This window comes from Xyrauchen texanus, chromosome 38 (genome assembly GCF_025860055.1).
Source record: "Xyrauchen texanus isolate HMW12.3.18 chromosome 38, RBS_HiC_50CHRs, whole genome shotgun sequence".
Classification (NCBI taxonomy): domain Eukaryota; kingdom Metazoa; phylum Chordata; class Actinopteri; order Cypriniformes; family Catostomidae; genus Xyrauchen; species Xyrauchen texanus.
The window spans coordinates 36383130-36402421 of NC_068313.1; the positions used below are offsets into that span (position 1 = coordinate 36383130).

At 38.5% G+C, this 19292-nt stretch overlaps 2 protein-coding genes across 51 annotated transcripts in view; both read left to right on the forward strand.

Moving 5' to 3' along the window:
* LOC127632156 (NACHT, LRR and PYD domains-containing protein 3-like) overlaps positions 1 to 16929 on the forward strand; it is a 43680-nt gene extending 26751 nt beyond the window's left edge. The window contains 4 exon segments of the mRNA XM_052110744.1: positions 1756 to 1929; positions 3639 to 3812; positions 15717 to 15763; positions 15850 to 16929. Coding sequence (XP_051966704.1) covers positions 1756 to 1929; positions 3639 to 3812; positions 15717 to 15763; positions 15850 to 16406 — 952 coding nt within the window. The 3' untranslated portion in view covers positions 16407 to 16929.
* LOC127632132 (protein NLRC5-like) overlaps positions 1 to 19292 on the forward strand; it is a 377053-nt gene that overhangs the window by 205032 nt on the left and 152729 nt on the right. The window lies entirely within an intron of this gene.

The following is a 19292-nucleotide window of genomic DNA, read 5'->3' on the forward strand; positions in this document are numbered from 1 at the left end:
TTTAATAAACTATTTTGACTCTTTAGCAATATATTTAGTCAATTTCACACAAAACAAAATTATATTGTATTTGAAAAGGTAGATGGCAGTTTCTTTAGATATCTGTTTAGTCATGAAATTTTGGTAATTTATTTGCACTTGAAAAATATGTTAATATATTAAGAAGGACATAACAGTACAAACAGTAGTCCATCAATCATGGATGGCATGTCTACATTAGCCAGGGCTTGATTGATAATCTGGCATACTGGGCATTTTCCCGGTGTGCCGGTGCACTTTGAGGACAATCAGGAGCGGACTGGCCATCGGTAGTACTGAGCAGGCCGGTGAGTTGGCCACGAAACGGGCTGTGATATGCTAAAAAGAGCCGCCGCGGATGAAGAATGGAACACAAAACGGTGCTGCAATATGCAGAAAAGCACAGCGAACCACCTCCCTCCTGCTACTTTTGGGCCAGTTGCTATGTAAAATACCGGGCCGATTTCTCTTCCTAGTCCAGCCCTTACTTTAGCAATCACATTTACTCCAAAAATACAGAATCAATTGTACATACAGTGCATAGTGAATAAGACATTTACTTCATTCACACGAGAAGCGCTTTTACCTTGTGCCGCATTTGAAAACGTAGGCAGCTGACTTGCTACATTGTTGCATAATCAGTTAATGGCTTAACTGACATCTGTTCTGAATGAATGGAACTCCTAAAGAAACTGATCTCTGAACAGTTTGAAAAGCACCTTATTTTCATCATACCTCCATATACAGCCTCTGGAGGCAGCATTTTCCTGGTTTCAGATCAGATTTGAAGTTCCACACAAGCTCTCGTGCAGTTCCAGCATGAGCCTCAATCTCCTGACAATTTATACAGCCTGGATCGCCTGCTTGGATTGTCACAGAGTGACCGTCATGATTTGTGAATCAAAGAAACTTTTGATCCTGATCCTGAAGTTTTTGATTCTGGCTGAAAAAATACGAATTTCAGAGAAAGATATTAGATGAGCGCTCGACGGGAAGAAAATGCTGGATTTACATGAGGTTCTGTTTAAACGAGATATCTGCATATTTGCATATAGATGTTTTATTGATATTTGCCTTTTATCATTAGAAAAGTTACAGGGAACTATTGATGAGAGGCTGATAGAATACGTTCTTTAGAGGTAAATAAATGAGCGCTCCACAGAATGCTGGATCTGCTGAAGTTGTGTGAAGTTGGGTTATTACATTTGTTTGAACGAGATATGTGCATATTTGCAGACGGTATATGATATTACTCTTATTCATGTTTGCTATTTTATCATTAGACAAGAACTGTTGAGGAGAGAGAGGGAGAATGAAACAGGCGAGCACTTTAAAATTATGAGCTGAAACGCTTCTGTCATGGCTCTGATATGCGGTCCGTTTAAATGACACTGTGTTGCACTCCAGTCTATTATTATTATAGTAACATGATGGCACCTAACAAAAAACCGAACAGTGACTGGTCACTTAACATGCAAGAAGGCTATGTTTGGCACCTTCAAGCAAAATATCTGCCAAATGGGAAAATTTATTGGCTGATGCGATAATTAAAAAATTAATCGATTTATCAGCCTCTGTGATATATTGGTTGATCACTAATATTTATAAGGGTTTGTGACAATGTATGTATTTCTTTGATTTGCGATTATGTTCATTTACTGTAGATAAAACCATAAAACTATATTTTGATCAATAAAATGGTTTAAAAATAATTTTGTATTTCATTATCCTGATTAGATTGTGCGGCTGTAATCTCACTGATCAATGTTGTGAAAGTCTGGCGTCAGCTCTACAATCATCAAACTCTCCTCTGAGAGAGCTGGACCTGAGTAACAATGACCTGCAGGATTCAGGAGTGAAGCTGATCTCTGATGCACTGAAGAGTACAAACTGTCATCTGGATATACTGAGGTGTTTAAGGGGATTTAACTGATTTGTTTGAATATAACAGCCCACAGCTCTTCTACAATTATGTTCTATACAATTACATGTAATTATGTATATTCCCAACTGCACTAAAATAAGCCCAGAATACAGTAGTTGTCATGCCAAATGATTAAGGATGACAATCTAATAATAGCAAACTGACACGCAGAGAAAAATATCTGTTGTGGATCTTATTTACATCTTCAATTTTTGACAAATGAAAATGAGGCTGTGAGTTGCAGGCAATCTCTTCAATGGGTTGTACTGTTTGAATTGTTGTTGATCGTTGAGCTGATGAAACAGTGAAAATACATCTTTATTACAGATTAAAAAAAACTCCATTGTGACTTTAATTCTGTCCCTCAGACCCTCGTTTTCATTCACGTCAAAACATTTAATATGGCAAAACTGTGAATAATGTTTATTTATTGTGACTGACCAAAAATACTTTAATTATCCTTGATTTAAATTTGCGTGACTACAAATCTATTAAGACATCAGCAGTGTTTAAATATCATAAGCGTTTCCTCACAAGTGACAACGAAGCTCAGTGATCATTTTGTGAACTGCTGAACAAGACTTTTGACAAGCTATACAAAAAAGAAAACAATACTAGCCTAGAAATAATTTGAATAATGTTTCAATAACACCCTTATATCAAGTAATGTTTGGTCATCAGTCTCTTTTACTCATTCATAATTCATCCAGCACCTTTCTTTCCTCATTAAACAAGAATGCCAAACTGAACGAATGACAAGCCTTTTCCTCTTGTTCAATCGTTCAGCAGATCCTTGTTCACAAAAAGATTACTGATGCATTTATTTCATTCATAAACGTGTGTACCAGTACATTCAGGGTGGTTTCACTCTTTGCTTGTTTGGAGCATTTGTTTCAGAATCTGGTGTTTTCTTCCTTAGCACAGTTCGTTTAGGCATATATGAACACGGCAGTCACACTCTGATCCAAACCAAATCAAACGCTTTGACTTTCTTTCTTCTGCAGAAAACAAAAATATTTGTAATAAATATGTGAATATATATCAATACAATGCAAGTCAAGGGGTTCCAAGACTTTCAAGCTCCAAAAGGGGCATAAAAGTAATCCATATGACTCCACTGGTCAAATCAATGTCTTCTGAAGAGATGTGATCAATTGTCCTTTTTCACTGTACATCTTACCATTGCAGTCTCTAGGCATGATCATGATTTAATGCTCATTTACACTTCTGTGTGCTTGAAGTATGCACAGAGGGCTAGAAATTGTAATCGAGCTGTAAGTGTAATGATGCCTTTATTTTCTTTTTGGAGATATAAAGTGTTGGACCACATTGACTTGCATTGAATTTAAATATTCACATCTACATCAAAATATCTTTGTGTTCCACAGAGGAAATAAAGTCATACAGGTTTAAGATGATGTAAGCATGAGTAAATGATGAAGGGATTATTATTTTTGGGTAAAATATTCCTTTAAGACAGCGCCATACAAGTGACTCGATTTTTATTAATATTATCTTGGCTTGATCATACATGTCAAAGGAAAACACACATTGCTCCTTTATGATCTCAATAATGTCAGTGTTTTAAAGAAAGCTTCATTAGGAATGTTTGTAGATTTAAGTCTTGAAATGTGACTCGAGTCCATAACTCAAATCTCCATCTCTGTATCTTGACTGTTGCTGTGTGGATTTGTAGATTATCTGGCTGTATGGTGACAGAGGTCGGCTGTTGTTATGTTGCTTCAGCTCTGATTTCAAACCCTTCACACCTGAAAGAACTGGATCTGAGCTACAATCACCCAGGAGAATCAGGCTTCAAACTGCTAACTGAGAGACTCAATAATCCACACTGCACACTGGACAAACTCAAGTATGTTGAGCATTACAAATCGTGTGTGTGTGTGTGTGTGTGTGTGTGTTTGTGTGTAATATATTTAGAATTATACTGATTGAAAGACATTTTAAAGTGTGCAGTCATGTTTCAGTAAACACACGGTTATGATGTAGTTCCGGGTCTTGACCGCATTATGATTGAAATGACTTCTATTATAAGACACCAATTTATTTTAGTAAACACTGCAAAATAACCAAATAAAATAAAGCCAATGACTGAATATTGTAGATCGGATGAGATGAATAAGAAACAGTTTCTGTATTATCCTAAATTTTATTATCTCTGGAAAGCACTCTCACGTATATTCTTACACACTACACACATACATACACACACGCATAGACACTCTTGATGAACACACAGAACCTTCATGTCAGGGCACCCCAGTGTTCAGCAACTAAAAAGCTCTACGGTGTCAGTACCACCCTGCTACTGAGAAGTGTAGACTAACATCTTGGTGATTTGAAGTGACATTACTGCAGATGAGAACTGCAACAAACATTTACATTACATTTGTGCATTTGGCTGATGATTTTATCCAAAGACAGGTAATCACACACACCTGAGCATACTCTCTCTCTCTTTTATCTCTTTTTATCTCTCTCTCTCTTTCACTTAAATACACAATACCTTGTTACTCCAATAAGAAGTTGAAATGTAATAAATACTTAAAAGCAGCGGATGTGTCTGTTACTACATGATGGATCTGTGGCTAAAGTAATTCGTCATTTAAGAGATGAAAACCAGAACATTTCTTGAGGTAACAATAGGAATGCACCAATACCATTTTTCCAACACCTAAACTGTTGGTACCAGCCAATACAGATCCGATACCTGTTGTTTTTATCTTAATTATATCGATAACTCACCGGATCTCATTCATGAAACACAAGCATAACATTTTTTTATGTGAATCATTCGTAAAGCTGTTCTGACATAAGTTTTCAAATAATTCTTTCATATTTTTGAAATATTACTTGGTATGATCAAAATTTACACCTGCTCCCGACCACAGTTATATGGTACATAAGACATTTGAACGTTTTGTGTTATTTCAAGCAAACTGAAATTTTATAAAAATATAACTACTAATTGAGTAAAACTGACCTTAAAAATAACATTAATCATAAAAAAAAGTAGTTTGTTGTTTTCATTTAAAAACATATACTTTAAAAAAAAAAGTTTTGATGCTTGCAGTTTTGATTACTTCATTAAAGTATAGTTTATTCCCAACTGCTTCATACATTTTATATTGTTTTTCCAGCATGGTTGCTTGGCATGGGGCAAAAAGGTTGTGAGAAGATGTTGAAAAATGAATGCCCTCTAACTAGGGCTTCTCGATTATGGAGAATGCAGGCACTTAAATCCGTACCGTGTACATCTACATCAACCAAATTTCCTACCAAAAAATACAAATTATGAAACTTCAGTGCTTTTTTTTAAAGTTTTTAACAGCATTAGGTTATCAAGTATTCTAGTAAATATTCAGAATGAAATGCAACATAAAACTGCTACTGGTCTTCACTGTATCATTATAATACATTAATACCTTTTAAAGCTACTAAAGTTACTAAGAGTGTTTTTTCGTTTTCATTTTATGGTTGTTTGATTATTATAATGACACACTAGACAGCAGCAGGTTTATTAGCTTACATTTATAAGCTAATAAACATGATTGTTGATCATAAAACATACACCACATACAAGTATAAGTCTGACATTTTAATACAAATCCGCTTTTTTCTCTGCTGTGTACTTTCACTTTAGACATCACTCTCTGTGTTTACACGAATACCTCACCAAGACGGGCATTTTGGTGGAATTTTGAAATGTATTTGACCATTCAGGCGTGCATTAGCGCGAGCATTTTCAGCGCACACACATAAGCCGCCTGTCAATCAAACAGGGTGCAGCTGTTAATAGATTGCTTGTAATTTTGTTATTGTGTGCTCTTGATTACTTTCAACAGTAGAATAAGAATTTGAACTTCCTAATAAGTGACACAGGCCTAGCCTATCACAGATATAGCCAGTTATTTTTTCGTTATTGAAACAATCAGTCTCTTTCACTTGGCCCTTCAAAAATACACCTGTTCTTGACAAGTGTTAATGTCGAGCCCTGATTAAATATTGTATTCAACATTTTCAGATAACAATCTGCAGAATAACTCCTAAAGTAAATGTATGTTTTTTTAGATATTATTTTGGAAAACAAGCCAAAAAAGACTAATCAGAAACGTATTTTGTTGCGGTGTATAATGGGCTTCATGTTCACTTCGATCAATCTTTAACTCACAAAAATCAAACTATCTCTTCTTAATAGAGCTGCGTTCCACCGATTTTCTTCATGATAAGATACACACAGTGAAAGTGACTCATATATTATGATTCACTACTTTGCGAGCCATCACGTTATAATCTATCTGCAGCAAGACCTTGTGAGTGACCACCTTCCCCGCGCCAGAGTGTGCATCAGCCAGAGAGAAGATTCGATCTCTTCCTCGGTCACTTCACACAACTCATAGTCACAGTGCTGACCGCACAGAGAAATGCCAGATTCTGAGATTATTAGCACTTTGAATGAAACTACGTGCTTCAGTCACTGCTATGATCCATGTGTAAGGGAGGAGAAAGACGTGATGAACGCATGCATTAACCTGTTTTTAATAAATGTATGTTTTAATCCTTATTTTGTGTCACTGTTTCACTGAAAGTAAATGTTGAATTGCAAATCCATAGGAGTTGCTAAAGATTTGGAAAGGAACAAATATATTTAGAGGCAAATTATAAAATTGAGACATCATGTTAGCACCAGAAATATAATTTATTTATTTAATCAACTGACAGCCCTAAAAAAAAAAGAAATAATCTGTCTTCTCATGGATACATTTCTGCGTGTATACACACTGAACGCTGTAACGGGAAACTCCTGTGACAATAAAAGTGACAAAATCTTTCAGAGTATTCCATTGTTTTATGTATTGAAGTGAGTGTCGCATTAAGTTCGCCTTTACAACAGCGTCACATACTTGCGTCACCACTTATTTAAATAAAGTTCCCGCTTTCTGTGTCCCTGGTGGAAAAACGATGTTGGAATACTGTCAGTGAGTGTGCGCTTGAGCAAGTGCTTGAGCGAGCGAATGCGTGCTTGAGCGAGTGAGTGAGCCAGTGAGTGCTTGAGGGAGTGCACGAGTGATCGCTTGCGTGAGTGTGTGTAAGTGTGAGGGAGGGAGGGAGTGAGTGAGTGAGTGAGTGTGTGAGTGTATGTGTGAGTGAGTGAATGCATGAATGAGTGTGTGAGTGAGTGAATGCATGAATGAGTGTGAGTGTGTCTGTGTGAGTGAGTGAGTGATTAAGTGTGAGGGAGTGTGTGTGTGTGTGAGGGAGTGTGTCTGTGTGAGTGAGTGAGTCATTAAGTGTGTGTGAGTGAGAGTGTGTGTGTGAGTGAGTCTGTGTGAGTGAGTGTGTGTGAGTGAGTCTGTGTGAGTGAGTGTGTGTGAGTGAGTCTGTGAGTGAGTGTGTGTGAGTGAATGCATGAATGAGTGTGTTTGAGGGAGTAAGTTTGTGTGTGTGTGAGAGAGAGAAAAACACTGACAACCAAACGATTCATATTTGCGCCATCAATATTGTGAGGTACTTAAACAATATAAAAATACACTCAGAACAAAGAGAGAACAGTGCATGCAAAATCAGCTCAAAACTATTTAAGAATCGATACATTCTAACAATTTGTGGGACAATTGGAAACAACATGAACAAACAGCCATACAAAATGGAGACACCTGGAAAAATCACTTTGAACAACTTTATAGTGAAATACAATTTAACCCAGAACAAACTCAAATATATGAAAAAATGATCAATATGGAACATACAATTGGTAAATACCAAAACCCATTAGACTACCCCATCACAGAAAATGAACTGATTGACAAAATCCAGGCCCTAAAACTAAAAAAAGCAAACGGACCAGATGGCATCCTCAATGAAATGCTGATGAACTCAGAGCACAAATTAAGATTGGCCTTTCTGAAACTGTTCAACTTGGTTCTGAGTGTAGGTCATTTCCCTGACACCTGGAATAGAGTACTCATAATGCCCATTTTCAAGAGTGGAGACAAATTAGACCCCAACAATTAAAGAGGCATCTGTGTGAGCTCAATTCAAATGAGTGAGTGTTTGTAAGTGAGTGTGAGTAAGTGTTTGTAAGTAAGTAAGTGAGTGAGTGATTGTGAGTGAGTGAGTGTTTGTGAGTGAGTGAGTGTTTGTGTGTGAGTGAGTGTTTGTGTGAGTGAGTGTTTGTGTGTGAGTGAGTGATTGTGAGTGAGTGAGTGTTTGTGAGTGAGTGAGTGTTTGTGTGTGAGTGAGTGTTTGTGTGAGTGAGTGTTTGTGTGTGAGTGAGTGTTTGTGAGCGAGTGAGTGTTTGTGAGTGAGTGTTTGTAAGTGAGTGAGTGTTTGTAAGTGAGTGTTTGTAAGTGAGTGAGTGTTTGTAAGTGAGTGTTTGTAAGTGAGTGAGTGTTTGTGAGTGAGTGTTTGTAAGTGAGTGTTTGTAAGTGAGTGAGTGTTTGTAAGTGAGTGTTTGTAAGTGAGTGAGTGTTTGTAAGTGAGTGTTTGTAAGTGAGTGAGTGTTTGTAAGTGAGTGTTTGTAAGTGAGTGAGTGTTTGTGAGTGAGTGTTTGTAAGTGAGTGAGTGTTTGTAAGTGAGTGTTTGTAAGTGAGTGTTTGTAAGTGAGTGAGTGTTTGTAAGTGAGTGTTTGTAAGTGAGTGAGTGTTTGTGAGTGAGTGTTTGTAAGTGAGTGTTTGTAAGTGAGTGAGTGTTTGTAAGTGAGTGTTTGTAAGTGAGTGAGTGTTTGTAAGTGAGTGTTTGTAAGTGAGTGAGTGTTTGTAAGTGAGTGTTTGTAAGTGAGTGAGTGTTTGTGAGTGAGTGTTTGTAAGTGAGTGAGTGTTTGTAAGTGAGTGTTTGTAAGTGAGTGAGTGTTTGTAAGTGAGTGTTTGTAAGTGAGTGAGTGTTTGTAAGTGAGTGAGTGTTTGTGTGAGTGAGTGTTTGTGTGTGAGTGAGTGTTTGTGAGCGAGTGTTTGTGTGAGTGAGCGAGTGTTTGTAAGTGAGTGAGCGAGTGTTTGTAAGTGAGTGAGTGTTTGTAAGTGAGTGAGTGTGAGTGAGTGAGTGTGAGTGTTTGTGAGTGAGAGAGTGTTTGTGAGTGAGTGTTTGTAAGTGAGTGAGTGAGTGAGTGTTTGTGAGTGAGTGTGAGTGAGTGAGTGTGAGTGTTTGTGAGTGAGAGAGTGTTTGTGAGTGAGTGTTTGTAAGTGAGTGAGTGAGTGAGTGTTTGTGAGTGAGTGAGTGTTTGTGAGTGAGTGTGAGTGAGTGTTTATGTGTGAGTGAGTGAGTCAGTGAGTGTTTGTGAGTCAGTGAGTGTTTGTGAGTGAGTGTTTGTGTGTGTGTGAGTGAGTGTTTGTGAGTCAGTGAGTGCTTGTGAGTGAGTGAGTGTTTGTTAGTCAGTGAGTGTTTGTTAGTCAGTGAGTGTTTCTGAGTCAGTGAGTGAGTGTTTGTGAGTGAGTGTTTGTGAGTGAGTGTTTGTGAGTGAGTGTTTGTGAGTGAGTGTGTGAGTGAGTGAGTGTTTGTTTGTTTGTGTGAGTGAGTGAGTGTTTGTAAGTGAGTGTTTGTGAGTGAGTGAGTGTTTGTGAGTGAGTGTTTGTGTGAGTGAGTGTGAGAGAGTGTTTGAAAGTGAGTGAGTGAGTGTTTGTAAGTGAGTGTTTGTGAGTGAGTGTTTGTGAGTCAGTGAGTGTTTGTGAGTGAGTGTTTGTGAGTGAGTGTTTGTGAGTGAGTGTTTGTAAGTGAGTGTTTGTAAGTGAGTGTTTGTGAGTGAGTGAGTGAGTGTTTGTGAGTGAGTGTTTGTGAGTGTGAGTGAGTGAATGTTTGTAAGTGAGTGAGTGTGAGTGAGTGAGTGAGTGTTTGTTTGTGAGTGTGAGTGAGTGAGTGTTTGTGAGTGAGTGTTTGTGAGTGAGTGAGTGTTTGTAAGTGAGTGAGTGTTTGTGTGAGTGAGTGAGTGAGTGAGTGAGTGAGTGTGAGTGAGTGTTTGTGAGTGAGTGAGTGAGTGAGTGTTTGTGTGAGTGAGTGTGAGAGAGTGTTTGAAAGTGAGTGAGTGAGTGTTTGTAAGTGAGTGTTTGTGAGTGAGTGTTTGTGAGTGAGTGAGTGTTTGTGAGTGTGAGTGAGTGAGTGTTTGTAAGTGAGTGAGTGAGTGTTTGTTTGTGAGTGTGAGTGAGTGAGTGTTTGTAAGTGAGTGAGTGAGTCAGTGAGTGTTTGTGAGTCAGTGAGTGTTTGTGAGTCAGTGAGTGTTTGTGAGTGAGTGTTTGTGAGTGAGTGAGTGTTTGTGAGTGAGTGAGTGTTTGTGAGTGAGTGAGTGTTTGTGAGTGAGTGTTTGTTTGTTTGTTTGTGTGAGTAAGTGAGTGTTTGTAAGTGAGTGAGTGTGAGTGAGTGAGTGAGTGTTTGTGAGTGAGTGTTTGTGTGAGCGAGTGAGTGAGTGTGTGTGAGCGAGTGAGTGTTTGTGAGTGTTTGTGAGTGAGCGAGTGAGAGTGTTTGTGAGTGAGCGAGTGAGAGTGTTTGTGAGTGAGCGAGTGAGTGTTTGTAAGTGAGCGAGTGAGTGTTTGTAAATGAGTGAGTGAGTGAGAGTGTTTTTGTGAGTGAGCGAGTGAGAGTGTTTGTGAGCGAGTGAGAGTGTTTGTAAGTGAGTGAGTGTTTGTGAGTGAGCGAGTGAGTGTTTGTGAGTGAGCGAGTTAGAGTGTTTGTAAGTGAGCGAGTGAGTGTTTGTAAATGAGTGAGTGAGTGAGAATGTTTGCAAGTGAGTGAGAGAGTTTTTGTGAGTGAGATTGAGTGAGTGTTTGTGAGTGAGTGAGAGTGTTTGTGAGTGAGAGTGTTTGTGAGCGAGTGAGAGTGTTTGTAAGTGAGTGAGTGAGTGAGAGTGTTTGTGAGCGAGTGAGAGTGTTTGTAAGTGAGTGAGTGAGTGAGAGTGTTTGTGAGTGAGTGAGTGAGAGTGTTTGTGTGAGTGAGTGAGTGAGTGAGAGTGAGTGTTTGTGAGTGAGTGAGAGTGAGTGAGTGAGTGTTTGTAAGTGAGTGAGTGTTTGTGAGTGAGCGAGTGAGAGTGTTTGTGAGTGAGCGAGTGAGAGTGTTTGTAAGTGAGCGAGTGAGTGTTTGTAAATGAGTGAGTGAGTGAGTGAGTGAGAGTGTTTGTGAGTGAGAGTGTGAGCGAGTGAGAGTGTTTGTGTGAGTGAGTGTTTGTAAATGAGTGAGTGAGTGAGTGAGTGAGAGTGTTTGTGAGTGAGAGTCAGTATTTGTGAGTGAGTGAGTGTTTTTAAGTGAGTGAGTGTTTGTAAGTGAGCGAGTGAGTGTTTGTAAATGAGTGAGTGAGTGAGCGAGTGAGAGTGTTTGTGAGCGAGTGAGAGTGTTTGTAAGTGAGTGAGTGAGTGTTTGTGAGTGAGTGAGTGTGAGTGTTTGTAAGTGAGCGAGTGAGAGTGTTTGTAAGTGAGTGAGTGAGTGAGTGAGAGTGTTTGTGAGCGAGTGAGAGTGTTTGTAAGTGAGTGAGTGAGTGAGTGTGAGTGAGTGAGTGTTTGTGAGTGAGTGAGTGAGTGAGTGTTTGTGTGAGTGAGTGTGAGAGAGTGTTTGAAAGTGAGTGAGTGAGTGTTTGTAAGTGAGTGTTTGTGAGTGAGTGTTTGTGAGTGAGTGAGTGAGTGTTTGTGAGTGAGTGAGTGAGTGTTTGTGAGTGAGTGAGTGAGTGAGTGTTTGTGAGTGTGAGTGAGTGTTTGTGAGTGTGAGTGAGTGAGTGTTTGTAAGTGAGTGAGTGAGTGAGTGTTTGTTTGTGAGTGTGAGTGAGTGAGTGTTTGTAAGTGAGTGAGTGAGTCAGTAAGTGTTTGTGAGTCAGTGAGTGTTTGTGAGTCAGTGAGTGTTTGTGAGTGAGTGAGTGTTTGTGAGTGAGTGAGTGTTTGTGTGAGTGAGTGTTTGTTTGTTTGTGTAAGTGAGTGTTTGTGAGTGAGTGATTGTTTGTAAGTGAGTGAGTGTGAGTGAGTGAGTGAGTGTTTGTGAGTGAGTGTTTGTGTGAGCGAGTGAGTGAGTGTGTGTGAGCGAGTGAGTGTTTGTGAGTGTTTGTGAGTGAGCGAGTGAGAGTGTTTGTGAGTGAGCGAGTGAGAGTGTTTGTGAGTGAGCGAGTGAGTGTTTGTAAGTGAGCGAGTGAGTGTTTGTAAATGAGTGAGTGAGTGAGAGTGTTTTTGTGAGTGAGCGAGTGAGAGTGTTTGTGAGCGAGTGAGAGTGTTTGTAAGTGAGTGAGTGAGTGTTTGTGAGTGAGCGAGTGAGTGTTTGTGAGTGAGCGAGTTAGAGTGTTTGTAAGTGAGCGAGTGAGTGTTTGTAAATGAGTGAGTGAGTGAGTGAGAATGTTTGCAAGTGAGTGAGAGAGTTTTTGTGAGTGAGATTGAGTGAGTGTTTGTGAGTGAGTGAGAGTGTTTGTGAGTGAGTGTTTGTGAGCGAGTGAGAGTGTTTGTAAGTGAGTGAGCGAGTGAGAGTGTTTGTGAGCGAGTGAGAGTGTTTGTAAGTGAGTGAGTGAGTGAGAGTGTTTGTAAGTGAGTGAGTGAGTGAGAGTGTTTGTGTGAGTGAGTGAGAGTGAGTGTTTGTGAGTGAGTGAGAGTGAGTGAGTGAGTGTTTGTAAGTGAGTGAGTGTTTGTGAGTGAGCGAGTGAGAGTGTTTGTGAGTGAGCGAGTGAGAGTGTTTGTAAGTGAGTGAGTGAGTGTTTGTAAATGAGTGAGTGAGAGTGTTTGTGAGTGAGAGCGTGAGCGAGTGAGAGTGTTTGTGTGAGTGAGTGTTTGTAAGTGAGTGAGATTGAGTGAGTGTTTGTAAGTGAGTGAGTGTTTGTGAGTGAGAGTCAGTATTTGTAAGTGAGTGAGTATTTGTGAGTGAGTGAGTGTTTTTAAGTGAGTGAGTGTTTGTAAGTGAGCGAGTGAGTGTTTGTAAATGAGTGAGTGAGTGAGTGAGTGAGTGAGTGAGAGTGTTTGTGAGCGAGTGAGAGTGTTTGTAAGTGAGTGAGTGAGTGTTTGTGAGTGTGAGTGTTTGTAAGTGAGCGAGTGAGTGTTTGTAAATGAGTGAGTGAGTGAGTGAGTGAGAGTGTTTGTGAGCGAGTGAGAGTGTTTGTAAGTGAATGAGTGAGTGAGTGTGAGTGAGTGAGTGTGAGTGAGTGTTTGTAAGTGAGAGTGTGTGAGTGAGCGAGTGAGAGAGTGAGTGTTTGTAAGTGAGAGAGTGAGTGAGTGTTTGTGAGTGAGTGAGTGTGAGTGAGTGTTTGTAAGTGAGAGAGTGAGTGAGTGTTTTTGTGAGTGAGATTGAGTGAGTGTTTGTGAGTGAGTGAGTGAGAGTGTTTGTGAGCGAGTGAGAGTGTTTGTAAGTGAGTGAGTGTTTGTGAGTGAGTGAGTGTGAGTGAGTGAGTGTTTGTAAGTGAGAGAGTGAGTGAGTGTTTGTGAGTGAGCGAGTGAGAGTGTTTGTGAGTGAGCGAGTGAGAGTGTTTGTAAGTGAGTGAGAGTGTTTTTATGAGTGAGATTGAGTGAGTGTTTGTGAGTGAGTGAGTGAGTGAGTGAGAGTGTTTGTGAGCGAGTGAGTGTTTGTGTGAGTGAGTGTTTGTAAGTGAGAGAGAGTAAGTGTTTTTAAGTGAGTGAGTGTTTATTTGTAAGTGAGTGAGTGAGTGAGTATTTTTAAGTGAGTGAGTGAGTGTTTGTAAGTGAGTGAGTGTTTGTGAGTGAGTGAGTGTTTTTATGTGAGTGAGTGAGTGCGTGTTTTTAAGTGAGTGAGTGAGTGTTTTTAAGTGAGTGAGTGAGTGTTTTTAAGTGAGTGAGTATTTTTAAGTGAGTGAGTGTTTGTAAGTGAGTGAGTGTTTTTAAGTGCGTAAGTGAGTGTTTGTGAGTGAGTGATGTGTGTTTATGAAGACAGTATATTATTTATTAAACGGTCTTTTGCGATTCCTAATTCATATCAAATACTTTAATGGAAATTTCCGGTTTCAATACAAATTCAACTCAATCAACAGCATTTGAGGCACAAAATTAATTGTGACTCTTGCCTCCTTTAAAACATTGTATAAATTGAGGAAAAAGAGGCAGAATGGAAGTCAATGGGTAATTGTTTGATGTTTAAAGGCAGAAATGTGAAGCTTATAACTTTATAATTCACTTTTATTCATTATTCGGGTAAGATTTGTGCATTATTTGAGCTGGAAAGTTGTTTACGTTGTTTTAACAGTTATTTTAGGTTTTACATCGTCATGGTAACAGTTGTAAATGTGCCTGTAACTTCGCAAGTGTCTCACTGGAACACATTTGTGCTTTTATTAAAGAAAATGAGGGCCGAGTCAACATATTTTTCTGTGTGATCAACATTATAACACAAATGCTGCTGATTGATCTTAACATGTATTGAACCCCGAATATTCCTTTAACGTGATCAAAACTCAAATCATACAGAATAATGAATGTAAGTGCTTTTATAAAATTATAAGCTTCACATTTCTGACTTTAAACCTCCAAAAATTCCCCCCATTGACTTCCATTATAATTCAGGCTCCCCACAGATCCTTAAAAAGTCTTCATTTCAGTTTTCCAAAATGTCTTCATACGATAAAAGTCTTGATTTTTATTTAAAGAGGTTTTATATTTGGGAGCAGAAAGTCAGAAATCGTGATATGACCTGATGTGATTCTCAAACTTCAACAGAATCTGATTTAATGAAATAAATGTGAAAACACGACACTGTTGTATTTTCTCCAAGCACACGGGACAGTTCACAATCATTCAAACATATCGGACATTTATGAGATCACTAAAGATCAACTGTTGATGATGAAATATGACAATCTTTGAATTGTTTCTACAGGGTTACACACTGTGACCCAAAATAATTGATTGTGACAATAATGAATAATAATAATAAGTTTGTGTGTGTTCATCTGCGGTTTCATCAGATATTATCTGGAGTGATTGAATAAATCTTTATAGCGCACCAGTGTGTGCAAACTTCTCAACTATATAAACTGTTTATTAAACCTTCTATTAATGTGTTATAAGCATCTTCCTTTTCTTCGGCTTTCTATCTTGTTTCTGAACAACAATCGAAATCGAGAAAATCTGATTTGGCGAATAAAAACAGCCATTTGTGTCCTTAATGTTTGAGTTCAGGAGTTAATGTCTCCTAAATCATGTATTTATTCTGGAGTCCTGATATTGTAAATGTAGATTATTGTAGGAGTGCACATTTTATATCCCTTATTTGTTTGAATGAGCAGCTGGAAGCAGTGAAGCACAAACATTTCAAAATAAAAGTCCAGCTGTTACTTTTCAGCTCTTAAAAAGTCTTCAATGAGATTTTAAATCCCTGTAAGTGTCTCACTGGAACACAGAAAATGAGGGACGAGTGGAAATGTATTTTTGTATTTATCAACATTATGACACAAATGCTGTGGATTGAGTTTGTATTGAACCCGGAATATTCCTTTAATGGGGCTTTTCTGTCATGTTTGTACTGGACGGTAGCGACCATGACTAACACGTGGTTTTGGATTTGGATCAGACTCATCGGACTGATTCCTGATCCAGGTAAAAATGTCAATATTGGAGCTGAAACTGTTCCAGATATCTGATTGGTGCATCTCTAGATAAAACCCTGAAAGATGTCTTAAACTGTTGTAACCGTGATATAATCAGAGTAATCGACTCCGTCCCGTTGAATTATTGAACATGAATCACACTCGAGGTGTAACGGACACTCACTAATTTAACGGTCCATCATCAATTATTCCTCACAGAAAATAAATGTGTCATCAATGTGACGTCATGATTGTGTTTTGTGTGTTTGTGTTTTATAGTGTGAATCACGGAGCAGAGATCAGAATTACACCTGGACTACAAAAATGTATGAACACACACACGCACACACACTCACACAAACACAAACAAACACATTTAAATGTTGTGTCTAATGTTTGTTCTTGTGTTCAGATTTCTGTGATCTCACACTGGATCCAAATACAGCACACACTAAACTCTATCTGTCTGAGGAGAACAGGAAGGTGACACATGTGAAAGAGAGTCAGTCATATCCGGATCATCCAGAGAGATTTGATCATCATCAGGTTCTGTGTAGAGAGAGTCTGACTGGACGCTGTTACTGGGAGACTGAATGGAGCGGTGACAGTGCTGAGATATCAGTGACATATAAAGGAATCAAGAGGAAAGGAAAGAGTGATGACAGTCAGTTTGGACGTAATAAAATCTCCTGGAGTCTGTTCTACTCTAATTACAGATTCACTGTAATACACAATAAAAACAATATCATCAGAACTGACATACGAGTCCCTTCAGTCGGCTCTAAGAGAGTAGGAGTGTATCTGGACTGGACGTCCGGCACTGTGTCCTTCTACAGCGTCTCTGACACACACACACTCACACCCTTACACACATTACACACCACATTCACTGAACCGCTCTATGCTGGATTTAGAGTTTGGTATGATTCCCCAGTGTCTCTGTGTCACAATAAACAACCGTCTGTGTGAGAAACAACAGAGAAGTCGCGCACACACACATAAACGCACACACACGCACTCTCTCTCACACACACACCCACAGTAACTCACACACACACACACACATTCACACATAAACACACACACACATCTGACTTATAGAAATATGATGACGTTAACTCACTGTGAGAAATATAAATTGTACATGCTGTCTTTAGTTTGACATCTAACTCTGAATGTATGTGTGCGAATCACAGTATCACACCACACGCACGAAGAGTCCATGACCTTCATAGATGTTGTTAGTTTCTCTTGTCTTATCCTCTTTCAGAATGTTTTGCGCTCCAACCAGCACATACATACTCTTTTCCTTGAGCTAAATATCTCAGTCGGACATAACAAATATCTAGGACTGCTTGACCTCATATATTTACCATTCCCGTGCTATTCCGGTCAACATTTACAACATTTAAGTCTTGCTATCACTATTCTATTGGCTGTTGGTTGTTCTTTGTAATATGAAAGGTATAAATATTATGCTTGCTGTAATAAACTAGATTGAATAGAAACAACTGTGTGTTGTCGTTCTTTCTTCTCCCTTCATGAAGCCTCCAGATACGCAGACTCCCGACTGCACTTACCTGGGCATGCACATAAAGGGACAGAGGAATTCTTGATGGTAGAATTGTTGTATGCTAAACTACAACGAGATCCAAGTTTCATTCCTAACAGTTTGGGGGCTCGTCCGGGATACCTCACAAACAGGTAAGGTCAATTTTTTGACTAACTTATGTTGACCTGTTTGATGGGGTATCTCTGAGCTGTATAGTGTGCATTTGGTGGACTCCCTAAGGAAAAAGGGAACGTTTTTGCTCTGCTAGGATGCAGAAAGGGAGATGATCACTCCATTTTGACCAGTGCACATCGAAAAATAAATTTAATAAAAATTATTAGGAAAGGGTTTCTCTGCATCTGTGTGCCCCTGGAAAGGGAGCTCTAGCAGTTTAACACCTCACTAAGGTGGGAAGAGGACGGATACAGTCCTAGGGAAACAAATTAAAATTAGAATTAAAAGATAGTGAGTTTGGAGAATTATATGTTGTCTGTTATATGTTTGTTATTTGGTATTTGTTGGCATTTTGATGTTCTTATGAGAGCATCCGTGGGAATTGGGACAGTGTGATTGCATATGGGAGTGTGTGGTGCGTCCTTAAAAATAGAAGGAACACAGAGTGTGTGTTGTATGTGTCCTATAAATAAAGGGACAAGTGTGAATACAATCCCCTGAAAGGGATACGAAGAATGGAATAAATGTTGTCTAAATAAAGAAAAATTGTCTTTCATGTATTGAATGAATGTTGGGAATGAAAGCTGTCTTGTGAAACTTTGATTAAGGGAAAAGTATAAAAACTGTAAAAAAAAAAAAAAAAAAGGCCACCCATCAGAAATGGTCTCTTCCAAACTCCCCCACCTCGGTTCTTGATTTAGACTGTTCCAAAACATTCCGGGGAGTTGGAAACAAGATATTATGGAGAAAGGATGTGTAGATGTGTTTATTAATAGTTAATAATAGTTAAATTAGTCAGAAGTGTTGCCAGCTACGGAATTTGTGAATTATATGTGTGCGTGCAACTAATTAACCACACACAATAAATCATATACAAGTACACCCTGGTGTGAGACTTAATGTTCTAACCGGACATCATGTAACCGTTCAATTACTCCGAACCAGAGTTAGAATCAGAAGTGAACAGCACTTTTTTTACAAAAACGTTAAGAAATATCGGCTTTGTGGAGTGAACCTGTAGGCATTAGAACTGTGTTGGAACTGTTATTTGTTATATGTTGACATTTGATGTGTTTGAAGAGCTATCTGTATTGTTGAGCAACAGCTGAACGTAAAAGCTTATGAAATGATTGGCTGATTAAGTAAAGTTATGACATTTTTAGACTACAATATATATATTTACGCTCTGATACATACATGGGAAATGTGCATGTTACAGTCACACCTCGATGGTTCAAATTGATAAAATGCAAGTGCAACTTGGCACTCAAATAATAACATTTCCATTAGATAAATAGAATCAAAAACTGCTATTGGCATGGTTGCAGATCAGAGGGCCCCTGGTTTTCAACACAATGCCAATACGCAATGAAGAACATGATAAAAGGATAGACGGTCTGAAAGGAATAAACACCTACTGACCCATTACAATTTTGGAGGGGGAAAATACCATCAATTGTGACTCAGCCATCAAATTACAGAAGTTGGATTACTTTTGAATAAACACTATTATAGCATAGGCATAATAGTACTGAACATGACCATAAAATTGTGATTGCGATCATGAAATTCCTATTGTAATTATGTTTAATACTGCATACCACTGATGAAAATGTTAACGGTAATAATCGTTCCACTAAATATGACAGAGGCACTAGCAATATGCAGAAAAAACAATTACCCGACCCAGTTAAGTATCTTCTACAGTACGTGAATGTTTTAAAGAAACTTACGACTTACAGTCAATTGACCGGACGGGATTATAGATTCATACTGTCCAAAACCTTACCTCCAGAAATAACTGAACTGATATTAATTGATAAAGTGCCTTTGTTGGATAAAAAAAGAAAAAAGTTTGATCAGCCATAGAAAGGAGAAAGGAAAAATGAAGGAAAAAAGGAAAACACTTAATTAGATCAATTCATGAGTAAATCCAAATCTATGGTTAAAAGGGTGAAAGAACCCTCAGTGAGATTATAAATACATAAAAGAGTCATATGAGGTGTGGAAGAAAATAAAACAATTCTGGGACAATGACAAAGGTCCTGAACAAAAAGAGACTAATCAAATGCACACAGCGGTCTATGTTTCAGAACAAGCCGCCTAAATATGATATTGTCGTGAACAAA